We start from the raw sequence: 13,812 nt of genomic DNA on the forward strand, positions 1-13,812 counted from the left end.
TGTCTCATTTCAATGAAGGTTAATGAGACATACATGTATACTAAGGGGATCAGGGACTGTGATTACTTGCATAATTTTTAAAATATAATTTTTTATTGACCTCCCTTTATTTTGGTGTTTAACATTTAATGCCTAAATTAAGAAGACATTATCTTTATATCTTTTGTAATGCACCACTTTCACAGTTATCCATCAAACCAGTTGGAAGTTGTGGTTGGAAATTCCTAGAGACTGCTGATAACGGTGCTAAATTTCTTTTCATTAGTTCTATTCATTAGTTTCAATAACTGAATATATTAACTAGACCTTACACATATATTAATCCCATAACTTATTAATGTTCAGAATAAAATTCGATTGTCACCTTTTTAAATGCATAATTTCATTGCTGAATCAAATAGAACTGTTATTTAAGGATTTTAAATACAAATTGTAGCTGCTGAATACTGTTCCTGATTTCTTTTTTGCAGGCAAATGAATACTAAAAACACTTTTTTAAAAAAGAAAAACATAAAGAGACACGATTTCAAAATAGTAAACAATGTAAGTGTGACTTGGAAATATGTAGGGAAAAACTCTCATTATTGGCAGGATCATAACTTCTCAAGATAAGAAAAAAGTGGCTTTTTAAAAGTACACTGTGTATAACTCGATCTACTGTTAACTTTTATTCTGCATCTCCCTTTCTTCAAGCACCTAAGTTTAAGTGAGAACTGAATCACATTTAGAATGAGTTATAATACGACCAAGTACCAGAGTTGTGTTTCAACGGTCCTAGCATATGTAGGTATTATCTGAAGTATTCTGACTCGTGCCTGCTGATGGACTAACTCAGTACCAATGACATCACCTTGCAGGAAGCTCACCTGTCTTGCTGATTAGAGGCCAACTTTGGGACAGCAGATGGTAGTGAGGAAGTGAGACAACAGAAGTGACCAAAAAAAAGTTTCAAATAGAGACGCCTAAAGCAAAAGAGTGCAGATTTTTTTCTTTTAATGTAAGGCTTACTGTTTTTTTGTTTTTCAACTCTTTAAATAATTTTACACAGACACACACAAAGGTATTTCACTAGAAGTGCAGTTAGAATACTCCTCAGTAGAGTGATGTTCGGGGCAAGGTGCGAAGGAGAAAATGATGTGCATACCTTTGCTTGTCCAGCTCTTGTGATGGCAGGTATATTAAAGACCTGTCCAGTGTAAAAATGCAGCCCACTGAACAGGATCACTGCAATCGAGTCTCCTTCCTTCTCAATTACTTCAAGGATATCCTCTATTCTCAATGTTTCTTCCCCCTAAAGTTGAGTCAGGCACAAGTTACATCCAATCCACAAAAACATGTTTGTCACTTCATATTTCCCAATCTAAAATTCACCTTGAGCTCTTGCCCACATAAGAACAATCAAAGACATTTTTTTCAGATTAATGGTCTTTGAAAGTCTGGCAAGAGAGCAGCATTTCAGCACACTTTTTGTTATTATAAGAAATGATAACAAAAGAGTAAGAAAAAGGCTTATAAAGTTAAGTCTTTGCAAAACCCTACTTGCTTGATTTATTCTTCAGTTTTTCAATTAATCTTTACTCTTTACATGCCCACAAATTGTTTTCTCCTTATTCCCATCCAATAAAATACCAGAAAGTATGAGAAGTCCCTGAAATATTAAATGGCAAAATTTTCTTGGATATTACTTCATTTATCAATCCATCACCTTATGTTTTCCAGGATAAAAAACACACATCTTTCATCTGAGTATAACCTAACCAATATTTTCTGTTATCTTAAAAGTAGACTCTCCTCCATACTGACCTAAAGATCAAGCTCCAAAAATGAAGAGAAATATCAATAAAACTCAGTATCAAGGTTAGTTTTTTCTACTTCTCCCCAGCTAAAACTAACAACTAGTTACTTAGTGGAAATTCTGAGTGAATTTAGATTTGGTCTTGCAAACAACTTGAGCAAAGAGAAATCAGCTAAATACAAAATATCTATTTGTATCCTAATCATTCTTATCCATTTACAAAGTTTTTATAAATTTTCTCCAGTGCTAAATCTGACATAATCTTTAAGGTCAAAGCATCATTAACTGCATTAATATTTGGGGGAAGTTCATTAAGTTATTTTTAATTTTTGGTAATTCTTGCTATTTATCAATTACTGTGTCCCATGTTAGGCACATATATATATCACAAATATAGCATCTACTTTAGTTTCTACTAGAAGTCTGGAACTTGTTTATGAAATTGAAATCTATAAAAAAAAGTACTGATACTGAAATCTCTAAATTGTTAACTGATGGGTATTTTATATGTAAAGAGAAGGATTTCAGTAATTCTAAGACAAATTCTAAGTAAAATCAATAACATGGTAATCCAAAACTTTTTTTTTCTTAAAAGAATCTAAAATGGTTTGTCCACCATAATTTCAAATAGAAGAAGATAAAGAAAAGTATTATATATACTAATTATTTATTTAAATCAGTATAAAGCAGTATAAAGAATATGGTTCTCTCTGATGTTGACCTGCTCTAATCTAGTAATGCTAAAGAATGCTCTCAAAATTTATGATTGACTCATGAGGTTCCACAACACATCTCTTTCAACATTAAAACTTCTGATAAATTAGTGGCTATCTTCATTTTTGCTGGAAATTAGCATTTTATATATGACATATGAAACAGATATCCTGTCATTGGTATGAGAACTTTCTATTCCATTAATTGACTGCATGTTGGCAAATAGAACTAAATGGAGTAGATTTTAATTTCTCAAAGTATTCTGGGTTGAAAGAAATCATTGTTCAAACATTGGCTTAACAGCCTGGGAGCATCATTTGTGAAACCTACAATTTATTCTGTGTGGATCTCTGGGTACCAAATTACACAAACTGCAGAGCCTTACATCTCTATTAATGTAAAGTGCACAGTATTTTAGATCTTGAACATATGTCAAGCCTGATTAGGTGTTTCCTTTGTTACCTGTTTAAATATGAAGGAATCTCAGAGAGATAAAGTAACTTTCTCAAAGCCCCTTACCCAGTAAATTGGTGGGCCTGGGATTTCTGTGGAGTGTATTAGCCAGGCCGGAAGGCCCAAGCTCTTCCCGCTACACCACATCCCTTTCTACACCCCCACCCCATCCAAGCACAAAGGAAAACATTTGATACTTAGATTAAAAAGATATAAAAGATAGGCATCATTCAGTTTCAACAAATATCATTTTAAAGGCATCCAAAGGCAATGGTATTTGGAATTGAAAATGATATATGCGGGGTGCCTGGGTGGCTCAGTCATTAAGCGTCTGCCTTCGGCTCAGGTCATGATCCAGGGTCCTGGGATCGAGCCCCGCATCGGGCTCCCTGCTCCGCAGGAAGTCTGCTTCTCCCTCTCCCACTCCCCCTGCTTGTGTTCCCTCTCTCACTGTGTCCCTCTCTGTCAAATAAATAAATAAATAAATAAATAAATAAATAAATAAATAATGATATATGCAATTTGCCATCCCTTTCCATCCCACTGAAGAATATGGCAAACTCCAGGGGTATTCATAGGAAAATAGTTTGCTTATAATATGACTATCCCTTGAAACTTCTGAGTTAATTCTCCATTTTAAGCAAAATGAGCTAGCAGTAATGGAAGTATAGGTCTTCTATACTTTCTTGAAAGTTCCATTAAAGTAATGGAAATAATAAACTTTTGAGGAAAATGAAGAAAAAAATCAATACTAAATAGAAACATAATGAATATTTATTTCTCTTTCTCATATACCTCTCTTGGCTTTACAATCCGCATACTTTTCTCAATGTTAAGTCCATGAAGTTGAAGCTGTGACTCAATAGCATACTGGAAAAGAAGAATGATTTATTGAATCAAGTCCAATGCACAGACGTACATTGAAATAACTCCGAAAAGAGATAATAAAATAACAATAAAATCATATTATTGTATTAAATCTAAGGTCAAGTTTAAAAGTGACTGAACAGAATACACCAGAAAAGAAGTGCTTAATATAATTTATATGCAGGGATCTGAACATTCCTTGAAACACTGTATCTTAGAAATGTATGGAAGCATAGGGGTCATCTAGACTTTAGAGAGTTCTAAGAGATTTGTAGAAGATATTAAATCGCCTAACCTACGTCAAAACCAGAGTTTACAAAATAACCAGAGTGAGTAGTGTGGACTTGCTATACTTGAACTAGCTTATAGGAAGGGCTTACCCTAAAAAGAGTAAGCTAGTAAAAGGAAAGAACATCAGAAAGTTCCCTTCACTGAGAGTACAAGATATGAACGGGAACAGGAAGTTATAAAGACCCTGAATTTTTTCTCAGTATTAGGATTTTGATCCTTTTTAGTAAAGTAATGGCTATTAATTTGGACATAATTAAATGACTTAAATTACAAGATGTGGATTAGAACAGTTAACGGTGATAACAGAAAGACAGAAATCAAATTTCTCTCTAACGCTAAAACTGAAAAATGCAGTATACTTTTATCCACGTCTATGTCTGGAACGATCAAATTTCTTAAAGAAGGAAGATTTAATAAACCGTAAGAAATATTTTTCATCCTTAATAAATGTTTTTTCAGTAATAAAGCACATGCTAGCATGCTATAGAAAAATAAAAGTTTTATCCCTATTCTATGTAGCTAAAGCGTTAAGCACCGGGGTATGTATTGATTTGATTTCATAAAATAAAACAGCAACAAGAATTAATAAAACATTTATAACTGCACTTGATTTAAACCAGCGGTTCGCTCAATGTTTTTAAAAAGACTAATAAATCAGTGTTCCTATTCAATCCTTTCCTCCCCTAACACGTTTTACTTGAACAGAAGAAATAAAGCTACAATCTATATTTTAAAAATGCCTAATCAAAAGCATTTGACAGATCTTTTTATTGTAAGGTTACTTGGAAAAGACTGGAGAATAAACTATTCAACACAGGCAAATGGTGTGCTCCTCTAGGAAGAGTAGAAAGAATATAAATATAATTTGAAGAATCCTTACATGATCTGAAGGGAAGGCTTTGGCTTCAAGAAGAATTTTATACCGTTTTGGTGTAGGCTTAAAAAAGGATAACTGCAATGAAATGGATTTATTAAGAAAAGCATTCATGCACAGTTTATACATTTGTTCATTTTATACCATACTTTCATTTTATAATCTCCAGCATTTTAAAGGCATGGCTCAATGACATATCTAGATGTCTGTTAAGGGTTCCTTTTCCAATTAGCCTTATTTCTAATGAATTATAAAATAAAAGAAAGTATTGGCTCATTACATTTATCAACAGAAAAGCAAATTTGGGAGATAACATGAATGAGATAAAAACAAAGCTTTACTTAAATTTTAATTGAAAAATTGTCTTCCCAGTGCCTTTAATGGTAATTTCTATTGTAAGACTGAAATATCATGTTCTATATAAATTTTATTTATATTGATTTATCTTATGCTGCTGATTTGGCTTCTGGTACATAATATTTCCATTGCCTTATAATTTTATGGGATTTCATTTTAGGTCCAACTGAAAGGCCTCAACCCTAACATGAAACATTTGACATTTCTAGAGGCACCAGGGAGGAGTAGCTCATTTGTTCAGGGGAGAGCCCTTCGTTTTCCTCCACAGTTCCTAGAGAATAAACATTGACTGATGACGGTAACAATGAAATGATCGCTACTGTTGACTTAGTGTTGATCACTGGTCAGGGTGCGAAAGCAATTTTCACATATTATCACATTTCACCCTTGTATATACATACCAGGTAGGTATTCTTGTCCTCATCTTCACAGAGAGAAAATGAAGATGTAGAAATCACCGAAACCTCATCCAAAGTCAGACATTAAGTAACTTAGCTAGGAATCAAACCTCGAGGTGTCTGAATTTAAAACTATGCTATTTACCATCATGTTTAACATACTCCGTGAACGTGTTCCTTTAGGGATATTTAACAATCATTTCTTCATTTTTATCAAAATAAAATATTAATATATTCATTGTGTGCTTTGGTCACATGGACATGTTTCCAAAAACTCACTTAAAAATGAAATAAAATTTTTTCAAATATCAAGTAGTTACTACAGACACCATATTCCAAATCAAGAATATATTTGACATTTTAAGGTATACATATTATTAAGTACTTAGGAAGTAGGAAGCACTTTAAATACAGTAACTCATTTAAGGTATTAGATCCCTTTTCTCCAATTTAGTTCTATTTTCCAATTCTTTTTTAACTTTCTCCCCCAAAATTAGTCTATAAAAACAGAACTGATCCAGAATGTCACCCTGCTAAAGTCCACCATGCTGGAAAACTATCTTTCTGAAAAGCTTAATGTTTGTTGGCATTTGTACATCATTGTTTTGTGTGCTTGCAAGCAGTTTTGCTTTTAATCCACTGTGACTTTTATTCCTTATGTTCTGAGGTAAGAACCATTCATTATTCTAAAGCTCTTTGCAAGAGTCAACTCTCCCATGACTATGAAGAAGCCTTTCTATCACAGTCCAGAATTTCCTGGTAAAAATGAAAATAACCTCACAACTTATTTTTAAATAAGTAAACCACCAGATGCTCATGAATTAAAGATAGAAAAATGTCAGATTCTACAAATGAGTGTATACTAAACATTGGTGGGAAAGGATACTTACCAGTAGAAGATGTAAATTAACAGTCAAACCATTCATTAGGGCTATTTCTTTCTCATTGGCTCCTGCAAAGTAAACACATCACGATTTAGATTTTTCTATTAGTGCTGAAGTTACTTGGAAAAACAAAGTAGGGAGGCTTCACTCCTTCCTCCTTTATGTTTTTAGAGATAAGGACATACCTGATGTGTCATCACAAAGAAATGGAAGTTTTCCCACTTGCCTCATTTTATCAAACGGTATCTGGACTCACATGCACATAGCTAGCTAAAATTATACTTGCTTTTTGATATAGTAAATAATGGCAACAAAATAATGAAGCATTTCCTTTTTCCTGTAAACTAAAAATGATTTATCCTATTTTCAGGTAGTTTGCCAAATTCCCACAGAGTACATTTTTGTGGTAAGTGTATCTCAAAAGAAAGCAGGGCCAATCACATTTTTAGAACTGGTTGTTTCTAATATCCAATTAAAACGCACGTTTAATAAAAGAGAGCTAGTTTGCCAAACATACTTCACTGTTATTACAGTGAGATATATAATAGTTTATTAGACAAAAGAGCTAGAAAGCAAAGCACAAAGACCTAAATAGCTCTGGGATTTATTCATAGACACTGAGATGAAACATAATTAATAGATAGGTATTATTTGATGGAGAACATATGCAAAATTAAGATAACCACTACACAATCATAATCTGATCTAATTCTTAGTAATGAGTGCTTGAGCACTAGAAATAGACCTAGAGACAAAGCATACATTGGATACTTAAGAACGCAGAGTATAACAACAACAACAATACTTTCATATTTTTAGTTCTTACAGTCTCTTAAAAGCAATTAGACCTGTATAGTAGGAAAATCTCTTTAACTATCACTGAGAAAAATAGGTTTTGTGCCATTGTTTGTAAAGCTGTATGAGGCATTAGAGAAAATGTGTAATACAAGTCCTGTATTTCACATCCAAAGAGATACTTCTGTTAGAGTTCCATTTTAGAAGAAGAGGCAGTAAGTAAAATAATTAATCTAATTTACAGCTAGATTTCAGGATAAGATCACTTGAGGGCAGGCCACTAGAGATAAGTGTGTAACAGGAATTTCTATTTCAACACAGCCATTTAGTCGAGAAAAACTTCCGATTGCATTTAACAGATGGCTTTCTCCATTTGATGTGCAATGTTGGTAAACAATTGGTTAAAAGCTTTATCTCTGGTCCTTGTAAGGTGAACAGTGTCTGAAGTCAAGGCACACTGAGACCAATCTCATTCTACATTCCTAGTACTAAATAAAATTTGTCCTAGACATACGAGATAGATATGAATATGATAACCTTATGTTGCATACGGTAGCATATGTCTTCTCCTACAATATAAAAATCTTTTGGAAATATGTGAAAGAAACGCTGCCAGTTTTACTATATTTATTTCTTTGCATTATGGTATGAATTTTTACTGTTATTTCTAAAACAAAACATTATCTAAGATATCTAATCTAATATTATCCTTAAATCCCTGTTAGCTCTTTACATGCATCTTTTCTGAGAACCATTTATTTCCAAAAATATTTTGGCAGAGAAAGTGCAAGGAGAAAGGAGAAAAGGAAGGAAAAGTAATTTTATAAGGAGAGCAGAATTCGTAGAAAGAGAAGCATTTGAAAAAAAATGTAATGAGAAGAAAAAAGAATTCAGAGGTTAGTTACCACAAAATGAAAGCAAAGAACTAAAAGAGGCAAGAAGGGAAGGAGACTTTCTTTTTTTTTTTTTTAAGTTTTATTTATTTATTTGAGAGAGAGAGAGCACATGAGAGGGGGGAGGGTCAGAGGGAGAAGCAGACTCCCTACTGAGCAGGGAGCCCGATGCAGGACTCGATCCAGGGATTCCAGGATCATGACCTGAACTGAAGGCAGTCGCTTAACCAACTGAGCCATCCACACGCCCGGGAAGGAGACTTTCCAATGGAGGTTAGATATCCTAGTTTTGCTTAACAATTGCAATCTGATTAAAATAATTGTAGATTCCTTGAAAAGTTTAGTCCTCCAAACAATACAGTGTTCATTTTGGATCACTTAAAATTTTTCTTGTGAAGAATGTAATGAACCAGATGTGGTAGGCTCAATTAATGTAGACATACACTTGACCCTGTGCTACTTACTCCCTTTCAGTGGCATACTAACACTCGGATCAATTCTTTGTAAATAATCCCTCACTGACTTGAGTAATTTATCTGCCACCATGCACAAAAATTATCTCATCTTAGAACACTCCAAATTCAAGCAAGCACTTCACGAAATGCTCTCCTCACCTGCTACTGAACTTGGTGAAGGCGACGGTGAGTCTATTTAACGTGTGTGCATGTGTACACAGGTGTATCCGAGGACGGTGCAAATATTAAAGTTTCAGGACATTAACGCAGACGTTTACTTCAAATATAACCTAAAGGCACTAAAGAATCAAGGGTTCCTAACACCAAAGCACCACACATCAGACTGATTTTTAGCATCTTTTTAAAGGAAAATTTACCTACTTGACCTATTTTTTTGGTTCCAATTGCATTTCTGAAATCAACACTTGTTCTTCTAAGATATATCAATATCATCAGCATTCCATAGGAAAATTAAAAAAAAATTAAGCAAACTGAAATTCTTTCGAGTTGCTTTTCTTTGTTCTTTTTTCTTTTTCCCAAGACCTTTTTTTGAATTACTGTTGAAACATCAAGAACTATAAGTATTGCAGGGCAAAAATTTTTAAAAACTTCCTGAACTCTTATCAGGATTTAAAAAAGAGTCTTTACTTTAGAAGATCATCTACAATTCATTGCAGTAAATGTCAAGATTTGAATCACCTCATCGAAGATGGGTACAAGCCAGGATTCTCGTTTGTGGAGTGCTTTCCTGCTTGTTTATTTATTGATCATAATTTTTTGCTTTACCAGAGGTGTACCTTAGTTAAAACGCAAGCACGGCCTTCTGATCTCAGTGCCTGGCACACGAATGTTTATTGAGTCCTTACTATGTGCCAATACTTCTAAATATGTGACTTGTATTTTTTCACATATTCTTCACAGTCACACAGTAACATATCTACTTTAATTGTCCATATTTATCAATGAGGAAACGCGTCTGAAGAGATGAACTAACTCACCTCAAGTCTCATAGATAAGAAGTAAGACAAAATCTTAACCTTCTCTTAGAAAAAAAAAAAAAGATTAAAATCTTTGTTCCAGATTACATTGGGAAGCGTTGTCTACATTATCCACTCCCTGTAAATCAAATACAGGAAACCCATGTTCATTACCAACATTCCTCTGCATCTTTTTAATTTTAATTTAATTTCAAATATTTTGCCAAGAGAAGATGACAGGGCCCCAAGCTGCTTAGTGTTTAATAAGAGGATACGTGACGGATCTCCTAACTGCCATCCATGTTCTGTATAATTGATTAAGCAGACGCAAATGTTATTGTGGATTTGCTTGTAAGGTTTGTAATCAGGCTAAGTCTGAGAACTTTCCACTCTGTCTTTCAAGTAGTAAATTCCTGTGGCCTCCAGAGGTGGCTAGTGCATGGGTGAGGATTCGTAACTGGAGACAGCTTATAGGGATTATTGCTTCTCAGAGGGTCAACCACAAGTTTCATAAAGCAAATTTATGTCCACATTACAACATTTTTATAAGCTGATATGCATTTATCTAGCCCTTTGTGATTTTTATGTACCCAGGGAGAAGTAGGCTTAATAACAATACTAATAATATTCTTCAGCAATTCTATTTCTAGCATCTTGATAATATGACATTAATTATAAGGGAAAGTTATTCCATGTTTTGCAGAATTGTTGGCTCTATATAAAATGTTTTATTAACAGTTTTTCTTCTCTTCTAAAATTGAAATTCCTTTCTACATCTATGAAAAAATATAGTTGCTCACTGTCTCCTCCTCCCCTCTATCCACTCTACCAATTGGTACACATAATAATTTCTGTTATCCTCCTGTTACTTCTGTTTGGGAAATTTTATGGTGAAATAAAGACTGTGGTTTTAAGAACCTGAAAGATTCAATCATTGCCCCAAATATACAATGTGTCTGTTTGCTCATGACACATTTACGTAGCTTACAGGTAGCAAAAATAAATTTGACTTCTGCTGCTTTTTACTGTACTTACCAGATAATTATTTTAATTATTTCATGATTTATGCAGCCTGGATTTCCAAGCAGGATTTGAGGTTTCTTGGGTTACAAAGTGAGGAAGAAAGATGCAAATGAGAAACAAATAGAAACTGTTACATGTTTTTGCTACTTCCAATTCAATCATATTTTCTCAGAATTTCCTAGTGAACCAGGCAAAAAGGGAACCTGGTGGGATTTGCAACAAATAAGATAAACACAAATATGCGTAAAAACACTTTATTTTTAATCTATTCCTAATAAAACAGAGTGAACTTACTCATTTTTCACCTTGACTTAAGAACCATTTCTCTAATATACACAATTTAAAAAGTAAAGAAATTTGGGAGATAATAGTTACTGACATTTTTTTTTAAAAAGTACAAGTTTTTAAAATATTTTTTCTAATACACTTTGTAGACACTGTCAATTCACATTCCTTTGGTCAACAAAAAAATAGTAGAAGTATTTCTTCTGACAAAACGTGAATTGTAAAGAACAAAACAGACATTTAATAAACTCAGAATTAAAACTAAAAATCAGGGGCGCCTGGGTGGCTCAGTTGTTAAGCGTCTGCCTTCAGCTCAGGTCATGATCTTAGGGTCCTGGGATCGAGCCCCGCATCAGGCTCCCTGCTCAGGGGGAAGCCTGCTTCTCCCTCTCCCACTCCCCTTGATTTGTGTTCCCTCTCTCGCTGTGTCTCTCTCTCTCTGCCAAATAAATAAATAAATAATCTAAAAAAAAAAAAAACTAAACTAAAAATTACCTTCGTTCACTGAAAACATTTCAAATGAAATATTATATTTGTCATAAATGACTTGAGACTTTGGAAAGACTACCTATCTTAAATTATTTATTATATATGCTTATTGTTACTTACAATACATAGTAATTATGATATATGTAATAAACAAAATACATATTGTTTCTTGAGCTTCATTTCTATGAAAGTGACTGTACTCATTTCAATAAGGAATTGTTATCTTTTATATCCCATATCATTAGGATTAAATGTCTGTAATTTAATTAATACTACATTCAGGACAAAACCACAAAAATAGGGGTGCCTGGCTGGGTCAGTCATTAAGTGTCTGCCTTCAGCTCAGGTCATGATCCCAGGCTCCTGGGATCGAGCCCCGCATCGAGCCCCACATCGGGCTCCCTGCTCGGGGGGAGGCCTGCTTCTGCCTCCCCCACTCCCCCTGCTTGTGTTCCCTCTCTCGCTGTGTCTGTCTCTCTGTCAAATAAATAAATAAAGTCTTTAAAAAACACACACAAAAATAATGAAGTTTGTCCCATATGTGTGATAATTTTGTATGGTATTTCAAAGACGCGGAAAAATCTCCAAAGCTAGGGTTGATAAATATATACTTTTTAATTTTTTAATAAGTTCAATCCTTCTATTTTTCTAAATAAATTTGACTAGTGGGTTTTTTTTTTCCCCCATTTTCGATAGTAATTACAATGAGAGATGCCTCGTTTGAAATTTCAGTGATGGTTGTGATGTATTTGCTGGGCAAATAAAATACTTGCATATTTAATAAGTTGCAATAGAGTTATAAACTTTTATTTTTTTATTATTTTTTTTTAAAGATTTTATTTATTTATTCATGAGAGACAGAGAGAGAGAGAGAGAGGCAGAGGGAGAAGCAGGCTCCCAAGGAGCAGAGAGCCCGATGCGGGACTCGATCCCAGGACCCTGGGATCATGACCTGAGCTGAAGGCAGACGCTTAACCATCTGAGCCACCCAGGCGCCCGAGCTATAAACTTTTAAATGGTCAAAAGAATTCTTTTTTCCGGGGTTACTGGCTTCATAAATAAATCTCACAAAATAGTATCACCTTCCCACTTCCCTGGCCTGTATATAAACATCCTAACTCCTCTTTTAGAGGATGATAAATATTAAGCACAAAATAACAGGATTAGAATGCTGTTTATGTTCTGAAAGCTAACCTAGTAAGGAAAAAAACAATCCACAGCTAAAGAAAACATATGCTCAGATCAAATTAATCCGTTTTTTTTTTTCCAGGTCTTTTATTTATATGTTAGACATTTGAATGAATATAATTAGCTTCTAAAAAATGAACATAAATGGAAGCACTGTTCACCAACTATTTAACACACCCTTACATACAATCCAGGATTATTCAGGTGGTAGTTTCCTCCATCAAAATATACACAGTCCTCTAGATAATGCTGACACCTGATCAAGTGCTCTGTGTTCCTAAGAACCTGACTAGTCTGGTAGGAGATGTTAGGTTTTCACCTTTACCTGCCCTGCCTGACCAATACTTTGGCCTTGGGTCCCAGCCTCAGGCATTCAGAGCTGTGCAGATTCACCCTGAGGCTCCTTTTGAGGGTCTGGATTCTGGCTCTGCACACTCAGCCTGGCTTCATGTGCTGCCCCCCAAAAAAACTGTGCCTCCAGGCTTCCAACTGCTCCTTTCTTTAGCAGCGGCAGTATTTCTGGTCTGTAGAGATTTCTATTCAATTTTTCTTTTTAAGTGTTGCTGCATGTTTGTTAATCTAATGTTTTTCCTATCATTTCTATGTGTTTGGAATAGAAGGGATCACTTTTGGCTTGTACTTAAATCTGTTATTTTTATTATTATTATTATTATTATTATTTTATTTTTATTATGTTATGTTAGTCACCATACAATACATCATTAGTTTTTGATGTAGTGATCCACGATCCATTGTTTTCATATAACACCCAGTGCTCCATGCAGTACGTGCCCTCCTTAATACCCATCATCCGGCTCACCCATCCCCCCACCCCCTCCCCTCTAAAACCCTGTTTGTTTCTCAGAGTCCATAGTCTCTCATGGTTCATGGTTCTCAAACTCAACACCCAAAAAACAAATAATCAAGTCCAAAAATGGGCAGAAGACATGAAAAGACACTTCTCTGAAGAAGTCATACAAATGGCTAACAGACACATGAAAAAATGTTCATTATCATTAGCCATCAGGGAAATTCAAATCAAAACCACATTGAGATACCACCTTACACCAGTTA

At 34.3% G+C, this 13,812-nt stretch overlaps 1 protein-coding gene across 2 annotated transcripts in view; it reads right to left on the reverse strand.

Annotated features, from left to right (window-relative positions):
- KYNU (kynureninase) overlaps positions 1 to 13,812 on the reverse strand; it is a 130,194-nt gene that overhangs the window by 62,957 nt on the left and 53,425 nt on the right. For both annotated transcript variants that reach the window (XM_081814530.1, XM_006735842.3), the window contains 4 exons: positions 6,640 to 6,701; positions 5,001 to 5,072; positions 3,758 to 3,832; positions 1,145 to 1,291 (listed from right to left, as the gene is read on the reverse strand). In XM_081814530.1, coding sequence (XP_081670656.1) covers positions 1,145 to 1,291; positions 3,758 to 3,832; positions 5,001 to 5,072; positions 6,640 to 6,701 — 356 coding nt within the window. The remainder of the gene's footprint in view (positions 1 to 1,144; positions 1,292 to 3,757; positions 3,833 to 5,000; positions 5,073 to 6,639; positions 6,702 to 13,812) is intronic.

The sequence above is a fragment of the Leptonychotes weddellii genome, chromosome 3 (assembly GCF_054177405.1).
Source record: "Leptonychotes weddellii isolate Sample4059 chromosome 3, ASM5417740v2, whole genome shotgun sequence".
Taxonomy (NCBI): domain Eukaryota; kingdom Metazoa; phylum Chordata; class Mammalia; order Carnivora; family Phocidae; genus Leptonychotes; species Leptonychotes weddellii.